The sequence below is a fragment of the Arctopsyche grandis genome, chromosome 13, assembly GCF_051622035.1.
Source record: "Arctopsyche grandis isolate Sample6627 chromosome 13, ASM5162203v2, whole genome shotgun sequence".
NCBI lineage: Eukaryota > Metazoa > Arthropoda > Insecta > Trichoptera > Hydropsychidae > Arctopsyche > Arctopsyche grandis.
Window position 1 is genome coordinate 21,007,690 of NC_135367.1, and position 15,479 is coordinate 21,023,168.

Sequence of the window (15,479 nt, forward strand, 5' to 3'; positions counted from 1 at the left end):
CGATAAAATGATTTTAATAGCTAATTAAAATATGAAACCTCGCAGATTTTGCATTATTTTTACTTAAAACACACATTTTTAACCGTTTTTTTTTAGCACAGTAAGGCAAGTGTTTACAAACAATTTGCAAAAACCTAATTGGGGGCTTCATACATTTCACAAAACTATAAAATAATGTTTGTTTTGTGGAAGTTTCTGATTACAATGCAAATAATAAAGTTTTTTTCAAATGTATCAAAAATGCCGAACTATGAACTTGCATTTTACGAATGCAAAGTAAATGACGACAAAAGGCAGAAATTAAACTTTCGCAAGATGGTCATAAAGTTTTATGACGGTTGTAGTTTTAGCCTAGTACGTCCGATACTTTGATCAATATTTTGGATCCTTAAAATCAAAGATCAGCTGTCATTGGATGCTTTTCGCACAAAAAATGGTTCACTATTGTCAATTTCTTAGCAAAATCATGCTTTTTTTGTTCTCTTGCTTTGAAAACCCTAATGGAGTCTATTATTATTTGAAAAGCATCCATCCAACGCCTATCTTTACTTAAAATAGTTGCATTCGGTTGCATAAAGTTAAAGACAGCGAATCTTACGTACCAGAGCTTCTCAAGTTTTTTTTTAAACAGACCTTTTTTCTCCTGTTCTTTTGTCTACTAAAAGGAACTTCTGTTTTATTATTTAATTTAATTAAATTTTGTAGTTTTATTTTGCATGTATGATTTGATACAAATGGAAATATTAGAATCTTCTTATAATTAGATAGTTGAGAAAAGTTTATATATTATATGAAAGAAAATAAACAATTTGGAATAAACAAGAATTATCTTAAAAATGCTAAGACTCCATACATTCACACATCGTAAGTTGAAAAGAATAGTCAGATTTTTCATATTATACATACATATGTACATATATGAGTGGGTATTATTAAATTAAACTTGTCTAGGTTCATCTTCGAATGGGTAAAAATGTAAAAATGAACCAAAACAAACATACAAAAGATGTTTAATGAACAAGTTTTGAGATCGCTTATTTGAAGTGCACTTCATTATAAAGTAAACGGAAGCGCACACAGCATTCATACAACAATATAAATTAAATATTTGCCATAAGGAACGTCAAAAACTTAATTAAACAAATTAAAACTCGCATAAGTGTGTATAAAAAAAAAATTACCTTGAACCATTACGGATACGCACGAGACAGTAAATCTCCTGTACAATATATAATAGATTATGACGTGATGTGACTTTGACGAGGTTCGAATGACTGATGAGACTATGATTTATATTCAATAAATATAAAAAGAAAACACACTCGATTCAACCACGTACGTACTGCGAAAAAATAATAATTTAACACGTTTTCCTTCGCACACTCTCGAACGAAAGAGTAAAGAACGTGTCCACAGCAAAGTGTCACTCGTTCCGAGAAAAGCAGAGTCATACATTTCTGCATTGCAAAATGCACACAAACCTTCTCATCTCAATGTGTACATTTAATATTCCGTTTTTCCATCAAAGTAACGAAATTGGTCATAACTTCACGAGGTCTGTTTGTCTACTCACATTCGATTCGATGTTTAAAACGAATCCGAATCATTTCGATTTCCAAGTAGCGAATCTCATATAGGTACTTGTGTGTATGTATATTATAGTCATTTATTCGCATTATTTACATACCGCAATATATCGTGCTATAATTGATAGAAACGAAAGTTGACTAGAAATGTTAATAATACGCATTGCTAGTTTGAAAAAGTGAAACCGAAGTGATCTATTGTACTTATGTACACATGTGTGTCACAAAAAATGGAACACGTATAAAGAACTTTTGATAGAAAAATATTATTTACTTGTACAATAGCTTTTAGAATCAGAAAATTTTTTTACGTTTAACATTTATCAAGACATTGATAAATCAAAAAAAAAAAATATGATTTATGATAAATTTATATTACATATAAATGGATTAAAGAAAAATCAGTCACTGGAATGAACTTTGTCAAGTTTGATTTTGATTAGCACAATGGTATGTGAAATTACATTAGAAATAACTGATCTTCTTATACGATATTTGATTTATCGATAAACTTAATTTTGCTTATTGAACTACATCGACATAAAATACCCGTGAAAAAAACACACGGTATATGAGATCATTATTAAGATGTATTGCGTAATACATTATATAACATATAACATTGCATAATATTTCTTTGTTTACAAATTCTCCATAGAAAATGTGTATGGTCCTAAACATTTTTTTTTATTTTCGCTAAACTTCTAATAATCTAGCAAATTTAAATGATTTAAAAATCAATACACACTAAATGTGGTTTCAAAGTTTTCATATATTCTATTAGTATATAACCATCAGAATTAATTTTTTAATTAAAATACGAGCGTCGAGATTAAGTTTTTTTATAATTTTATATTGATCTTGATTGTAAAATGTTAATTTTAATTTTTTATCTCTACCTTCGCCAACAAGGTAGACAATCGCAACAAAAAGTTTTTTAAACAAATATAAATTTTGCATAAAAATTGAAAGGACTTTTAAAATGCAAAATACCAAATGTATATCGCACAAATACCGCAAAATCTATTTTAAAGCATATACACACACGTAAAGAATAAAAACCTGATTTGCCTTCCATTAAATACTGCCAAACCATCGGAATTTATCCTCGTTTAAAGAATACCACCGAAAAAAAAACCCAAATAAATTTAAACACAACACAACCATTCATTCATCCAATTAACTCCCAACCAACACTTCAACTTTTAGAGCTTCAAATGCTGAGACAACGCGGTATGACAAAAATATGGAGCATTCTCGCCGAAACACCGTTACTTTGGCCACACATTGGGTCGAACTATGATCGTGGCCCGGTTAAAATTCCATCACTCGCCCATTCGATCTTTTAATTCAAGTTAACACTCACACTGAGGCATTTTATTGACAGCGAATTGGAACCGGAACGCGACTGCTCGAACCGGTACGACAGCGTACACCTCGGACGACCGACACCGGTCTACTGCCGGTTCTTCGTCAACCACTCACGTTTTATGTATTCTACATCACACGATCATCACCATCATCATCATCATCATCGTCAGATTATAGTGCAACATCAAGTCGCAGTTTACCGTTTTGAAGTTGGCAGGTGGGTCTCGTCTGAGCAGATGAGACCCACAAGATAGACGGGTTGAGAGGAGCCGATGGGAATGATTAGAATTTAAATAATAGTGTGGAGATAGTTAGCTCTTGTATAATGTTAGATCAGTATAATATTTCATTTCTGTATGTATGTATGTATGTACATATGTACATATATATACTGAAGATATTTTTTTTGTTCAGTTATAATCAGATGTACATACATATGTATGTATATATCTCATATAAATCTAATATATAATTTCGAAAGAGACTTTGCATATTGTATGTAACCTTGGTTGGTTGGTTCGTAGACAACACATTCGATTTGTTTTTTTTTCGATTCATAGGCGCCGATTTGACTTTTTTCGATTCAAAGGATTCGAAGTCCCCGGGGGCGCAGGCGCTAGATTCTGATATACATATAATTTCGAAAGAGACTTAGTATATATGTTAATTTAATAAAAAAAACAAATGAGTATTCAAATAAATTTATATAAAATAAAACTATTCAAGTAAATTTATATAAAATAAAACTATTCAAATAAATTTAATAAAATGTTTATTATTAGATTAGCCAAGTTTAAGCGGTTTATATTACAAATACCGAGCGAAGCCGGGTAAAACCACCTGGTAACCACCGGTGGTAAAAACAACACTCATATAAATTAGAAATGTATTTAATTTTTTTGTTCTTTGTGGATGTGTTGTTTTCGTATTTCAATATCAAACTTCTTACAAGTTGTAAAACAAGATAACAAAAACAGCAGTTTAGTGCATATTTATCGGGTAGGTTTTAAATGTATAGGAAACAAATAAGTTTATACTGACCATTTTTTCTAAAAATCTTTTAAAATACATTGGGGACATTCATGGAGAATTTTTCAGAAAAGAAAGTACATCCCATTTACTAGAACGAATCGTGAGATAAAATACGCCATTGTGGGTTGAAAGAACGTAGAAATAACATAAAAAAAGAAAATGTTTTATCGATGCAGATGAAGAATAATGATTTGCATAATTTTCCAATACGTAGAAATTTACTAAAATGAACGAAGGACTATGAGCAGAATGGTACAAATACGGAATTCCGACGAAAAACTGTTTACGGATAGATCTTTTCCGTAAAACCAGGGATTAATCCTTTGTGTGGATACATGTCGAGTTTATACTTTATCTATGTATGTATGTAGTAACAATGGATAAAGTTTTGTAATCATTTGAACTCGAGGCTTTGACTGATTTGAACTGAGAATCGATCACTGATCACATTTTCATGTGATCCTGTGTTTAAAAAAGTACAGGATTCCTCTTAGAAAATTCTAAAATGTTGTGACCACACGATTTTTTTCACACCCGTGAACGTATCAAGCTGAAAATTTATATTTGTATTCTTCATATACTTCCTTAGAGTTGATAAGGAAGTAATCTATTTTTTTAAACAATATTTAATTATTTTATTTTGACCTTTTAAATTATTTCTATCTTCTTGATATTTGATGGGTATAATATTTATAGTGATTTTAAGTAATAAAAAAAAATTGAACAACATCCAACAACCGGAAGTAGACCTTTTGTTTTGTGTAAGTTTCCCTACATTTGCGTTTTTTTATATATAAGATATACTTAATATGGTTGATATTATAGTAATCAATGTTTAAGATTGAAACATTTGTCGCGATTTCAACATAAGAAAAATATAATGTGTGACATGTTATTTTACTTTCAAATTTTGGTCTGACATAAGGTTAGAGTTGTCATATTTGTCAAATGAATACAAAGAACCAAATACAAACGCTCTCTAAGAATAACTATGTTCCCACCAAAATTTTCCATCACTTCAATTTTTTACCATATTTTTATCTGGAAAAATATCAACACTTATACAAATTTTATATTGGTAATATATGCTTGAATTTTTATAGCGTGTTAAATTCTATTACACTTGCGGCAAGTTTTTTTTTTTTGAGAAGGCACTCAATGTCAATTAGAAAAATGATTTGGATTATTTGTATTGGACTTCAGTAAGAGTGTGCCATTATTTATTTTTAAATCACTATTGAATTATGCACTATGTATAGTACAAAAAGAATATTGAAATTATTTTAAACGTGATTTCATCCATACGATCAAAACTTAAAACTATTCAACTAAATAAAATAAAATATTTATGAAGATATAAATAATATTATAATAAATGTAAATATATTATTATACATTTCACATAGACGATTTATGTGCTTTGGTTTCATACAGCATCACATATACATACACATACATATGTTTTTTGATCCTACTTTTTTTATACTGCAAATGTCCCTAGCATAAGTTTGTATAAAATTGTGTGAATTTTTAGACAAACGTTTTGTTACCTTACATATTTTTTGTTGTTTTCAACAGAGAAAATTATGAAACATGACACGGAACAAATATTTGATTTTCTCGTATTGCTCAGTAAATGAAGATTAACGATGAGCTAAATTTTTGCCGCAAGTTTTTCGATTTAATAACATTTTACCTCACATTTTTAAAGCATCATTACACGTCAAGGCGTAAATTTCAACTAGAAGTATAAAATAGCATTATCGTAAAAATGAAATACAATTGAATGAAACTTTTCATTTATTAAATAATTAAAACAAAGTTAACTTTTAGGCACAATCAAAGCCGTCCAAACGTGTTTCTAATTTATACATTTCAATTGAACTGAACGTAAAAAAAAACATAGATAAAGTAAAAAAAATCGGATGTAACCAACCACGACGTTTAATAAATATAATATTTGAGGATTATAAGAAGATGACAAAACAAAATTCACTAATTAAACATGCATACACATTCACACATACCGGCTATGAGAGAATTTTCGATACAAATTGATCCCAAATGTAGGGAAACTTATAAAAGACAAAAGTTCTAATCAACTTAAATAGTAAATAGTATATAAAAAATACAAATATAAATTTTCAGCTTGATAGGTTTGGTGGTGTGGAAAAAATCGAGTGATCATAATATTTTTTACGTTTCTAAGAGGAAAAAATCCCACTTCCGGTTAATTCAATTTAATTATTATTTTTTATTTTAATCACATTGATACTAGAATTACATATACTTGCATTTTCTCGTGAAGAACACACACATTTAAAGGTTCAAAAATAAAATAGTAGAAGAAAAATCAAACATCAGTAAACTGCCACTTCCGGTTGACAGGTTTTCCCCAAATTTTATATAAGATTTTGTATTAAGCTTAAATTTTTAGATATGAAATTTCGGTAAAATAAACCAAAAGGTTTCATAGAAAAATATAAAAAACCTCGATTCTCTAGAGTAAAAGTACTACTTCCGGTTGAGGTACAAATATTAAAAAAATTTAAGTGTATAAAATTTATCATTTTTATGAGATGTAAAAAATTCGGTGTGATCTGTTGAGAGGTTTGGAAGATAATTGAATCCAAAAACTTAAAAACGTGATCAGTGATCGATTCCGAGTTTGAATTGATCACAAAACTTCATATATTATTACTACGTACATACAGATAAAGTAACAAATCAATCATCATGTTAAAGTGAATACAAGTGAATGGAAAATACACATTTATTTTATTTATTTATATAATTTTAGCTATCTAGTTAATTTAAAAATACATTTTCAATTACTTAGCTCTAAAATTTCATATATGAATTTATATGCATAATTAAATCAATAATTGCAAAATAATAATAACCGAAAGTATAATATTATATATCTGTAAAATATACAAGCAATAAATAGGTATATTAAAAACCATTTAATGGTCTGCATAAATTTCAAATAAACGAGTAACTACATATGTATAACCTTTTGATTACAGATAAAGGTTGATCCATTCATGAATATAAAGTGATATACAATAGTAAATTGCACCAACGATTGTATTAGTAAGCATCGTTGTTAATTGACATATTTCGAAAGATCATCATAATTGTACATGATTCTGTATAATATGTATAATATAAAGAAAAGATGACCTTGCAAACAATATTCTCTATTCGTATCGGAAGCGCGCGATGAGCTTTAGCAGATGGTCAGCTTTTATTGTTCTGGCCACGTTTCCAAATCATATTTAAATTTAAAATCGTATGCAAGTACTTGTACGTGATGTTTATAAATATGAGAAACGAAGCTACATAAAACAATGACAATTTGTCACATTATCGCACACCCGCGGACAATGGCTTTGTATTAAATTTAACCTGCCGCTCTCCACAACAACAAATGATGATTATTATTATTTAAATATTGATTCAATTGGTTAATCGGTTAGTGCTCGCGTTGTGTAATTAAAAGTTGACCCTTCGGTTGATTTTAATTTATTCGCTGGAGTCTGAAAATAGCAAGGCAGATATCGCGATTTTTCCCTGCGATCGTAGAACTGAGGTCAAATTTAACAACGGCAATATTGCGGATTTAATTGCAACAAAGGCGTCACAAGATCACGGTCGTAAGAAGCAACAACGATGATTGTTGAACGAGCATTGACGAAACGGACATTAAATAAATAGCGTATATTATTCTATAATATCCATCATAAAGAATAGCGGTAGTGGCGTCTCAATTAAAGACCACTTTGCATACATTTTCTTTCTTTAAAGAAATAGAGGTAGAGGACAAACAAAATTGTTTGAGGTGTATTCTGAAATACTTCGCAAACAATGACGACAGCCCAAAGAGGGTGGCGGTGATATAAATATGAAATAAATAATGTAATGGGGTTAAGCTATGAGAAACGATAATAAAACATCTATAACATAGCTCAGTGGTTAGCGTATAATGCTAGCAACTGAGGGGTCATGGGTTCAACCTCTGACCTTGGATATGTGGGACTCCAGGTTGATCGTTTCTTATCTGAGGGTTCCAATTTATCTGATTTCATTATTGAAACGGTTCGAAACAATTTGTTAACCTATCCTAATTCGTTACCATTATTTAAATATTACCATTTAGCCAGCAGTATGGCCACGAGAGGTCGTCGGGTTCGATCCCGAGAGCTGACCTCGATTGAAAATAATTTATTCTGAATATAATCTGTAATGCTGCTGGTCCGACTTGGACATTTATGAATCCAAGTCTATTTCAAGTTTCAAGTATATCAAGTTTCCTATCAGAGTTTGCCAATTTATCTGATTTCATTGTTGAAACGGTTCCTCCATCAAAATTGCCTAAAAACCATCCTACCCACTATGTCATCACTACTTTTATATGATTTATGTACAAATTAAATCCATATATGTCTCGTTTATTTCGGGTTTCTTAGTGTCTCGAAATTTAGCGACTTATGTCATAAAAAATGCTGCAATGTTTGTAATTCGCCAGGAAGGCGCATTGGGGTTTACTTGTTAGGCTTTCCTGGTATATGTAAATGTATATGGTATATTTATGTAAAATAAATAATTTAAAATTTATAATAATAATAATGTTATAAATTTAAATAAAATATACATATGTATGTATGTATATGTACAAATTTGGTCATGTATCGCCTTGGGGCAAAACTCGTAATGGAACCATGGTGAATATATAGGTATATAAATAAAAAAAAATCTTGACGCTATTTTGTCTCCTTTGATGTCTTGACGCTATTTGCTTGCTAGAATCACTCGTCCAAAATATATGCATTGTATTGCGAAAATTAGGGTATTTCCACTGAGTGTAATGAGCGATAAAAATGTAAATTAGTTCGTAAAAATAGAAAATCCGACATGGAAGTGTAATCACTGACAGTCAGAATCAATGATGACGATAGAAGACATGTGCACATTCGAATGATCTATATACATATTGTTAGTGGTTAGCGGGCTTCAACTGTTGAAGAAAGTGGAGGAAGTTTTCAGTTCATTTTTCATTTGGTCACAGAGGAAGAGAATGATCCCCAACAAAATGGAGTAACCAGATCAGGGTTGCTACTGGGAAAACGGTTGTCGAATCCCTGCGAGCTGCGGGGTGTCGAGAGGGCTGGAGAACCATGACGGGCCGCATTATGGAAGATAGAATACAGGAAAGTCACGACCCTCAGATATGAGGAAAACGGTCGGAAAGAAGGGTAAAGTGGTTCGGTGATTACTGGTCACAAAGTCACTAAAATCTCTATAACGGAACACCTGGCAGCCGAAAAGTCCATCATACTAACGATAACTATCATACTAACGAGAACTTGAGTGCCAAATATTGTGTATTCGCGATTTTCATGGAAAAAATTGTCTTTGTGACCACCGCAATGTGACGAATAGTCCAATTACCGGATAAAGTATACACAGGGCCGAGGGGGGGGGGGGGGGAATGATGCAAAATGATCTTGGGGCCCAGCTACTGTTAAGGACCTGGACTATAAGCGAAGCCTGCATATTTCCGTCTGCCCAGCGGTGACGAATTCGTCGACAAAATTCGCCATAGACAGTCAAGTAAGGTTCCCGGAAAAATGCACTAAATCCTAAATCCTAAACTTTCGAGAAGTCCTAATTTTCAAAGGCGCTCAAAAAGTACTTACGCAATAGAATTCCACAAAAAAAGGTTACCACCCTCGGATAATATTATATACAAATACCCCATGACGCTTTTTTGTGGAATTCTATTACGTTAGTTCTCCTTGAGCATCTTCGAAAGTTTGGATGTCTCAAGCGTGCAACTATCTCGAGTGCATTTTTCCACAATTATTTTATTTTTATTTTTAATCAATATTTTCAGTGAGTGATTAAATCTGATAATCCGAGATAGTCCAAATTTAAAATGAAGTTAATATAAATTCATGCTGAATTAAGAACCACGAGCTAATTAGCAAACGTCAAAAATCAAAACCCAAAAAATTGGCAAAGGTTAAAATCACAAGTTCAAAAAATCGATCGATCAAATTGAATTGAGGAAAAAGATCAGTCGTACATAAACATGTACATATTTACACGTAAGATGAAGAAAAAACATAGATAAAGTAAAAACACAACAATTGAAACGGCAAACTAAAATGAGCAATGGTCATTTTACACGTCTCTTCAAATAATACGTGTCCATCGTTCAACGTGCAGACAAAAATAGTCAAATATATATATATATATTAATGAAACGCGTCAATTTGACATTTCCGCGAAATTGGCGCTGACGTTGACATGCGCTATGAACATCACTCTCATCGCGATCAGCATTTCAAGTGTCAATTACAAAGGTCGAAAGAGACGAATCCTAGAAAACGATCAAAGCTTTTTATCTTTTTTCTTCTCACGAATCAAAGTCCAAATACTGAAGTTGCGAGTACACGACCCAGTAAGTTACACGAAAGTTTCAAATCATAATGCAACACTTCTATTGTAAAAGTTCAATTGCGCCTGTTTTAATCACTCGTAATTGTGCGAAAAATTGATTTCCAATTCGAGTCAATAAACTTATTTGCATGCATTTTATTTTCGCAAGCGGTAATGTGACTTTGGAACAAAAAGCGATATGAATTTATCATAACGAGCGTTGAACTTATTCAGCTAGTGCAAATATAGTACGATATATGCGGACAATGTATAATAATAATTTTAAATTTAATTATACATACTAGTTTTTCGCAAATACACAATGAATAAACACCCGAATGTGTAATGATTTACAAAAAAAAAACAAAATTTCAGTGCCTATAAAATAAAGTATGCATAAAATTAATTTTAATTACGACTAGAACTAATAAAATACTAAACTAGCGCTTTATCAGTGTCATCAATACTACATAGATATAAATACCTGAACGTTTTAATTAGTCCACTTGTTCATTCCTGAAAAAATCCCAGACGGAAAAAGTTATCAATAATCAGAACGGCTATATTAAACCGTATTATATTTATATATTTGATAATGCCCGGTTCCACCAAAGCAACAGTTTTTAAAATAAGATTTTTATAAAAATAAATTTGCATTGAGTCATATGTAGATACAAAATTATTTAGACACATGCAATTCAAGCAATTACTAGCGTTTCCTAAATAATGATTTAAATGAAACATTTATGTATATATGTACATACATACATACATATGTACATATATTCATACTCTGCATTTAAAAATATCACCAACATTTTATCCAATATACATAGATGTAGTTACGTGTGATATAATCACTAGAGATAGGTTTCTCATCGGGGTAATTAATTGCAAAATAACAATAGACCGTTCCATCAATATTCAAACAGCAAGAGAGCAAAAAAGCTTGTAAAAACACGTTTTTTTCTAAGAAATTAACAATTAGCTAATGACTAGACTTATTCTAATAATCACTGGCTGTTTTAAACACGACAAGTAAGAGTTCAAAAGTTGACAAACCAAACTATCGACAAATAACCACACATTAAAGATCTGGATGACTATACAATCAATACGTATCCAAATGAGAGCCTAATGAAAAAAATTGGCACTTCGCGGGTCGAACTGGGCTTTAAATTTTTCCACAAAATTATTATAGTTTACAAAATAAAAATTATTTTTTAAACAAGAATGGAACGATATATTGATTGCAATTATACTGAGTAACAAAAAAAATACCGGAGTTACACGAAAGTTTGATCCACTAAATTCGAATATGACCAATATTTTTTATTGGCTATGTGCAAAATGGGCAATTTTTATATATTTTTGAATATCTCTTAAACGAGATTTAGCCAACAAAAATATCGTCATATTCGAATTCAATTGGTCAAACTTAGTAATGATTGATTAGTCTCCGCTCCGGTTAGTAAAAAACGTGATTTTTTGTTGCTCAGTGTTATTAGTGCCATATTTATGAACAACTAATATTAGTGTTGAATATTTTCTATGAACCGCGAGGATCAAAATTCTCCCTTTGGCTAGTTAAAAAAAGTTTAGATTGATAGTGGAAGAAGAGAACGCTGCCTGTTAAATTTTCGCTAGCTTTTCGAAATTATTAAATTTATATAATGTGTTACCAATACGGCCCATTGGCAACTTGCCCCGCCTCAAAAATATTCTACTTTGATCAAAATCCGAAATTTACTAATGACTAGGGATCGGATAGGGATCGGAGCAGAGTGTTTTGCTATTGTTAATTTCATAGAAAAACCTACTACGAAATGCTGTGTTGCTATTTGCCCCGATGATCATCCGATGTCTACTAATGACACTCTCTCTGGATAAGGCGATACAATTACACCGAGAAACAAAAAAAATCACATTTTTTTACTTATCGGAATGGAGACTAATCCATCTTTACAAAGTTCAATATCACGAAAATATAAATAATTTAAAAGGTCGAAATAAAATAATGAAATATTGTTTTTTAAAAAAATACTACTTCCGGTTTACGTATTCTAACCAAATCCTTATCAGCTCTAAGTTAGTACATAAAAAATACAAATTTAAATTTTCAGTTTGATATGTTCAGGGTTGTGGACAGAATCGTGGTCACAACATTTTTGACCTTTCTAAGAGGAAAAAATTCCACTTCCGGTTTATTAAATTTAGTGATGTTTTTTTTTTATTTTCATTACATTGATACAGGAATTATTAAAATTGAATTCTCTTAAGTAAAAGTACTACTTCCGATTCAGGTAAAAATATTAGGTTATGAAAATTATAATTTCTATTACATGTAAAAAATTTCAGATTCAGTTATTGGTTTGGGAGATAATTGAATTCAAAATCTTAAAAAAAGAGGACACCTATAAGGGGAGGTACCATTTCCGGTCAAGTTAAAAATTTGAAAAAAATTAACGTAGTGTCGATAAGAATTTCAGTAACCAATACTAAGTTTCATTTCGATAGGACTAACGATGTTCAAAAAATCCCCAAAAAACACAGACACACATTTTTTCCAGATCATGAAAACATGATCAGTAATCGATTCTGAGTTTGAATCAGTCAAAATCTCAAGTTTAAATTTTCGCATGATCACAAAACTTCATCTGTTGTTACTACATACATATGTAGATAAAGTAAAAAATGAGTTCCACCTGAATACAGACCGTGAATAATTACACTTGATGGTATCAAATGTCACAATACACACCAATATTTAATGGATCATCATTGTATGTCGAACATACATACATACATATCTACTACCCATAATACATTACGCATACCTCTACGTCATGCAGGGACTTTGCAGCGACCCAAAATAGAAGAAAGAACACTCCAAAAGTTTCAATCCATTCGAAGACTAAATACGGATATAGCGAATCGATCGGTCACTGAGCCGCAACTAATCGCACGTTTTTAAATAGTTCACCGTCATTATTGATGATTATACAAAATTATTCCGTTTCGATTATTCCGCTCCTAAAAGCCGATATTGGCTTTTGCCCTTAGGACCACGTCATCGCCACGTAGTCGCTGATCGTCATCGTGCAGCGAAAATTCACTCATTATATTTTATAATCAGGACACCATTGTTACAAGCAGCACAACAACCGGCCAACTTGTTCCCACTTCGGAAACGAAAAAAAATGGACCATAAAATGAAACGCGTGCGCGTGATTATGTAGGTCAGTGTTGACTGTTGACAGTATCACTTCAAGAACGAATTTTTCACTCACGTCTGAAGATTTTAATATGTATAGTCTTTGATTTGCTGCGCACGTAGGAAAATGACTTGTAAAATCTTAAGTGGGTGAGGAAAATATGGGGTCGAAAAGTTGCGTCAACTTTTAGCTCCAACTGTGGTTTTCTGCGAAAAAGTTTATGCATATCATCATCATTATCATTCACAGTCATTCGACATTCAATCGTCTCTGTGTTGGACAACTCTCATCAGATCTCATCAGATCTCATACCCATCTCACACTTTGCACCCTTTTACATTCTATCGGGTAGGTTCGACCATTCGAGCACTTCTTTCGTCCATCTATCGTCCGTTCTTCTAGCATGTAAGTCCTAATTATATGTTTTTTAAAAATTATATTCGATTTATCAATCTTTAAACATTCTCTTATAATTATAAGGCGGTGAGGAAAAAAGACACGATTTATCTACATACTATTGAATTTCCCGTAAAGCACAAATATTCTATACTAGTTGTTTTACCCGGCTTCGCTCAGTGTTTGTAATATAAACAGCTTAAACATGGCGAATCTAATAGTAAATATTGATTTGTTTTTTTATTAAATTTATTTGAATCGCGAAAAAAATATCAAATCGTCATAAAAACTTCGATTTTTTTTCGATGTTACCAACCAAAATTATTATTACATACTTAGATAAAAAGACTCGAAATTATATATTAGATTAATATGACAGTTCTACAGCAAATAAGCGAAATCAATCCGCAAGCAATAATATAATTATATTGTATTTTATTTAACATAGATATATACCAGGAAGGCCTAACAGGTAAACCCCATTGCGCCTTCCTAGCCAATTACAAACATTGCAGCATTTTTTTATTACATAAATCGCAGAATTTCCAGATACTGAAGAACACGAAATTAACAATGAATTAATTAATGAATAAATCCATAGAGACATCTGTGGATTTAGACATAAATTTTTATATATTCTCAATACATCAAATTCAGATATCTCGCATTTTTTATGACATATGTAAGTCGCTAAATTTCGAGACACTGAAAGCCCCGAAATTAACGATAAAACGAATCTATGGATTTAAACTTGTGCATAAATCATATTCAAATAGTGGTGACATAGTGGGTAGGGTGGATTTTAGCCAATTTTGATGGAGGAACCGTTTCAAAAATGAAATAAAATAAATTGGAAAACTCTGACAGGAAACGATCGACTTGGAGTCACAAATATCCAAGTCTGGCCAGCAGAATTACAGATTACACTCAGAATAAATTATTTTCAATCAAGGTCAGCTCAAGGGATGGAACCCGGCGACCTCTCGGCACTTAGCATAAATGTAACCACCGAGCTATGTAGCTGACTATATATGTATGTACATATATATTAGATATATACCAGGAAGACTTGACAGGAAGACCCCAATGCGCCTTCCTGGACAGTTAATTACAAACAATACAGCATTTTATTATCACATAAATCGCTGTATTTCCAGGAGCTGAAGAACACGAAATAGCAATTAATTAATTATATAATTAATCCATTGAGACATCTATGGATTTTAGATTTTGTACATAATTTTTACAAATTATAATGCGCCTTCCTGGACAGTTAATTACAAACAATACATCATTTTATTATTACATAAATCGCTGTATTTCCAGAAGCTGAAGAACACGAAATAACAATTAATTGCAGAATTAATCCATTGAGACATCTATGGATTTTAGATTTTGTACATAATTTTTACAAATTATACACACAACAAAT

General features: G+C 31.4%; 1 protein-coding gene and 1 long non-coding RNA gene across 6 annotated transcripts in view; one reads left to right on the top strand and one right to left on the bottom strand.

Moving 5' to 3' along the window:
* Window positions 1-15,479, top strand: part of LOC143920959 (uncharacterized) — a 561,395-nt gene that overhangs the window by 392,502 nt on the left and 153,414 nt on the right. The gene's annotated exons all lie outside the window — the stretch shown is intronic.
* The window catches only part of LOC143920952 (clavesin-1), a 53,481-nt gene that overhangs the window by 13,602 nt on the left and 24,400 nt on the right, over window positions 1-15,479 (bottom strand). The window contains exon 1 of one of the 5 annotated variants that reach the window (XM_077444001.1): window positions 2,953-3,044. The exons of 2 other annotated variants lie outside the window; for them this stretch is intronic. In XM_077444001.1, the coding sequence (XP_077300127.1) occupies window positions 2,953-2,962 (10 nt within the window). In that variant the 5' untranslated portion in view covers window positions 2,963-3,044. Of the gene's footprint in view, window positions 1-1,181; window positions 1,347-2,952; window positions 3,045-15,479 lie in introns of those variants that run through there. 2 more of the 5 variants (XM_077444000.1, XM_077444002.1) reach the window with 2 other exon arrangements.